A 5149-nucleotide genomic window follows, 5' to 3' on the forward strand; every position below is an offset into this window, starting at 1 on the left:
TTATTCGTGTTATTACGTGTGTTTTGTGTCTTTTGAAGTCAAGTGAAGGAAAAATCGAGGGAAAATTAACTATAGACCCAGAGCACAGTTTATAGTTAATACTCGCTGCCCAGGCAGAAAGGGCTCTGGTGCACAATAGGTCCCCACGCATGTAACACTTTTTTGGAATTTTTTGCAAGATTATCTTAAATTGAACATTTTTAAGCATAGAAATTGTTGGATGAATGTGTTTTATCTTTAAGAAACGGCAAAAAAACGTATTTTAGGTACAGGCGACGGACAGTAAATATGTAAAATTTTCTACACGGATTCAGTAAAAACGTCACGTATTAGCACTTTATTACCTTATATAGACGTGGAATGACCTAATTTAAGCACAAAAATGTAACGAATCTTCTTGGTAAGCATAAAAATTAAGAAAATATATTTATTTACATCATCTCAAGCCAGCAATTTTACGACTTTTTCGATTGACAGTTAATCGATCATCGGTATGTCATCTATGACCTTCGCATAGAATTTGCGACGTTGTCAATAAAATTATTTTATATGATTTTCTTCTGAAATAAAGTTGACGTTGTGGAGGGACTTAAAACGGTAAGTTATCACTTTAGTGCAACAAAAATTGAACGCTGTCTAGTAGCTTATTCGTTAGTGTGGATTATTTTAAAGCAATTTCTGAAATAAAATTTGCGGATTTTTCAGGTTCTAGGAAAATATAAGTTTTTTAAATATATACTATTTTTCGACGCGTAATCAATGAAGTTTTGTCATTAGGCACAATTAGGTTAGCCTGGTTATTTGAGGGGTGGTAATGCATTGGTTAGCCTGGTTATTTGGAGGGTTTTTATTGTTATTTGAACAAAGGTATTAAGGTAATTCATTTTTAGGATAGGTATACTATAGTTAAGTAGAATAATTTTTAAAATTCATTATGTGTTTTTATAGTTAGACGTAGATAAAATATTGTAAAATACACGCGAATTAACTCCATTAAGATACTTTTGTGCGTATCTTAATGATGCTGTTAACTCACTTGTATCTTAAATATCTATTCTAGTATCCAAAATTGAAAAGTCGTCGACATAGAAACCTAAAGAAAAATATTGAAACCAATTTATGTTGGCTATTGGTGTCTGTTCAATAAACCGGTGTCTATATATGGTATACTCTAAGATTTTCGATGGCCGTTTATATCTTTCTGAGGCATCGGCGTTTCCCTTCGCTCGAGAAATGCCTTAAAACGCCTGGAATTCTACAGATTATGAAAAGCGATATCAACGAAATTATCAACCACCGAGCCTCTCTGATTGATGTCCCAAGTCCAACTGAAAAATTCATTCCCGATCCTAGGGAATCAATCCTCTAACAAATTAAAAGGACCACTTTGGTTCGTGTGGAACTGACCATATTAAGAGAAAAAATGAAAAAAAAATTAGAATCAATACACTATTTTGAAAATAATCAGAATGGTTTCAAAGATAAAGTTGTAATGGGTCTACTAACAAAGCATTGTACGGATGAATTTCTGTCTCTGGAACTTTTATGGGATGATTTTCCATAATGTGCTTCTTAATATTCGTTCAAATCAATCAAGGATATACTTATTAAGAGAATGACTTTTTTTATAATCGCTATATCTAGCTAAATAAACTAATGTTATTTAAAAAAACTTAAGCTAAAGTAGATATACCGGGTGCGTAATATATGCGTGGCTCACCCTTATAACTTTTTTATATTTTTCAGTTAAAAAAACGAGATTTGGTATATGACATAAATTAGGATTGATTGACGTATTCAGTTATTTTCGGTCACTTCCTGTTTCACCGAAAATGACTACAAATTTTGATTTTTAAATGGCACCCTCGGTATTTTTTTTACTTTATTCGATATAAACTGACACTCTGAATAGAATGACATATCATATGTCAATTTTTGAAATTTCCGCATATGGTTTATTTGAAATTAAAACTTGCGGTTCGTAACGAAAATTTGACTTGAAATACCAAGTGTGTGGTATCAACTTATTCGTAAAAAAATGCTTTTTCCAAATATGCTAATGAGCCACCCTCGTTCCATTTGAAAAAATAGAGATATGATTTAAAATACGATTTGAGCATTTTCCAACTGGCCAGGACAAGGCACTAAAAACATTAGACGATAAAATCTATTTTTCGAAGGCTCCTTGATTAAGAATTAGTGTTTTTAACATAACCATGGCACTCTAGATTGAATTTTAAAAAACGATTTTGTTTTAAGCGAAAAAGTCAAAAATTTACATATTAGAGGTATGTCATTCTATTCAGAATGTCATTTTCTATCGAATAAAGTAAAAAAATACCGAGGGTGCCATTTAAAAATCAAAAGTTGTAGTAATTTCGGGTGAAACAGGAAGTGACTAAAAGCAATTGAATACGTCAATCAAGCCTAATTTACGTCATATACTAACATACCAAAACTCGTTTTTTTATCTGAAAAAATAAAAAAGTTATAGGGGCGAGCCACTTTTGAAACGCACTCGGTATAGACTTGCAAAAGTCTTGCAGCAAGGCCAAGACCAAGACTACTTATTAACTGCAAGACCAAGACCAAGAGAATATTGGTCTTAGTCTTACATTTTCTCATCACTAGTCAAGTGATATTCTAAAATTCTAAAATTATACTATATGTGTCTTATTTGTAACAATATCATTTTAATAAAATTGTTTACAAAACAACAAAAATTTACAAAATAATAACAAATGCATATAAATATTCAAACAAATCAACAACAACATTAACACAATTAAACATATTAACATTAATTTACAAATACCTTAAAGTAAGTAAAAGCTTATTTAATACCTACTAAAATACTAAAATGTCTTAATAAAGCAATAATAATTATTCCGTCAATTATTTTTTAACTAGAATTGATGTTTTTATATTTTTTCTTCTTTATAATTAAACTAATAAATATTACATTCATACTAAGGGCGTTATAAAAAATGTGACATTTAAAAATAATAAGTTAGTTTAGTATTCTAGAAGCTTCATTAACTCACAGTCCTAACCTAACCTAACCTAATTTATTCCACTACCTGCGAGATTCTGAATGACGCTTAAACATGTTAAAAATATAAATCAGTCTCAATACTAATTACAAATACATATACATAATTTTATAGCTATTCACTAACTAAAATTAGTTAATCGATCAGGCCTTGCAACTTTAAATTATCCTCCAATAAATTATAGAACTCTAACTGACCGGCATCATTCAAACTCAACACTTTGGCAAATATTTTTTCAACAGTGAAACTCCTTATAAAACTAATAATATAAACATTGACAAATGTTGCCATAAGATACTGACAGTCAAATCTATCCATCACACCTCCGTGTCCAGGGATACTATCACCAAAATCCTTCATATTGAAGGCTCTTTTAAATCCCGAAGCACAAAAACCCCCAAACGGAGCTATTAGAGAAGCAAAAAGTGCCAAGAATTGTACATGAAGCAAAAATGGATAAAAGCATACTGAAAAAAACTTAAAATCTATAGTAATAGGCTGAAAAATATCACTTGGGGTGCATTTGGTAATCATGTTTATACTATTTCCTATATCTACAAACTTCGTTGGGCATAGCAAGTATTCGAAATGGCACAAAATATAAGCCAGGAGAGTTCCTAAAATTACAGTACTGGCAACACCTCCGAAAAACCCTTCCAAGGTTTTCTTAGGCGATAATTTGATTAAAGGAGTTTTTCCGTAGAGTTTTCCAAAAATATAAGAGAATATATCGTTCAAAAATACCAAAGAGATTGGCAGAACCAACCAAATTATTCCTTCGAACATGTTTTGAACAACCATATAACTTTGAAGTACTATAATTATGCCTAGAAAATGAGTCCAAGCTAGTAGGGTGAATTGCTGTCTAATAACCTTCTTTCTGAGCAAGTTAAGAAACCAAATTAGACCTACCATATATAAACAAAACGTCAGAAACCTGTGGTAAGCAAAAAAGCTTTCTAGTATATGATATTTCTTGATGTATGTGTCCAAGTACTGCGAGAAAGCTTCTCCAAAAAAGAAATAATTAAGAACAAACAAAAAATACCAGTTTAGTGTTCTGAATAACGGTATTTCAGGAAGCTTTTTGTAGTTATATGCTATGGTGATGATTTCTTGGAAACATTTCACTTGGATGGCTAGTGTAGCAACTAGTAAAGCTGGTACCCCGATATATATTACTACTATGAATCCTAGTATGAGCACTGTGGCTGTTACAGTACGCTGGACCCAGTTTTTCTTGATTACAGCTTCTGGTTTTGATGAGGTCATGATGATCGTGAATGTGTTGTCTAAAAAATAAATTTGAGAAAAATTAAAATGTTTTTTGTAGTAAAAAATTACAATTTTAGAAGTGTTGGCTTTAGTACTACGATATTGAAAAATTATGCCAACTAGCAATAAAAGGTCTAAATATAATAATTTTGTGAAGCACAAGATTAGAAATGAATAATCTATTAGCAAATAAATAAATAAGCACACATATAAATACCTAAAAATATATTAACTGCAAAAAACTCACCTTATTTTACCAACTGACTAGTAGTGCTAGTGACATTTTTGACAAAACCCACATTTCCTGTGACACTTTCAAAATAGTACTGGTCTATTTTCTAGCTCATTCCGTTCTCAACGCATTGTTAAATCTGATGTATTAACCTTATTAACACGGTTACGTATCCACGACGAATTCAAGGGCGACGTAGGAGTATTCCTACACTGTGTTTTGTTTGTAAATAAACAGCGACAACAAACAAATTACACTGTTTCTAATGTGTTTTACCTGTTCAGGTGCATAAATACAAGCTGATTATATGCGCTAAGGAACTATTTGTGGCACTTGGCTGACGAGGGAATAGATAAGGCAATATTAAGATTAGTTTTTTTTATATAACTATGTGGTTAAATAAAGATAACATTTAGGACATCATTTTGAAATTAAAGTGATGATTCAGATACTAATTAAACACCAAATAATGTTTTCATCTTAAAGTTGCTTGTAATTTTAAGTTAGCAACACACTTACGGTTTTTCTTCAAGGCAAAACTGCGAAGTTCGGGCTTCTTTCTATCTACCGACGATTATCCTTTGGTGAT

General features: G+C 31.3%; 1 protein-coding gene across 1 annotated transcript; it reads right to left on the reverse strand.

The window, feature by feature from the left end:
• Window positions 1-2671: 2671 nt before the first annotated feature.
• Window positions 2672-4897, reverse strand: LOC115886423 (phosphatidate cytidylyltransferase, photoreceptor-specific-like). Its single transcript, XM_030905558.1, has 2 exons — window positions 4576-4897; window positions 2672-4345 (listed from the first exon to the last, which is right to left on the reverse strand). Exon 2 carries the CDS (start codon window positions 4323-4325, stop codon window positions 3189-3191), a length of 1137 nt encoding a protein of 378 aa, XP_030761418.1. The 5' UTR covers window positions 4326-4345; window positions 4576-4897; the 3' UTR covers window positions 2672-3188.
• Window positions 4898-5149: the final 252 nt, after the last annotated feature.

The sequence above is a fragment of the Sitophilus oryzae genome, unplaced genomic scaffold (assembly GCF_002938485.1).
Source record: "Sitophilus oryzae breed Bouriz unplaced genomic scaffold, Soryzae_2.0 scaffold_488_pilon_pilon, whole genome shotgun sequence".
Classification (NCBI taxonomy): Eukaryota; Metazoa; Arthropoda; class Insecta; order Coleoptera; family Curculionidae; genus Sitophilus; species Sitophilus oryzae.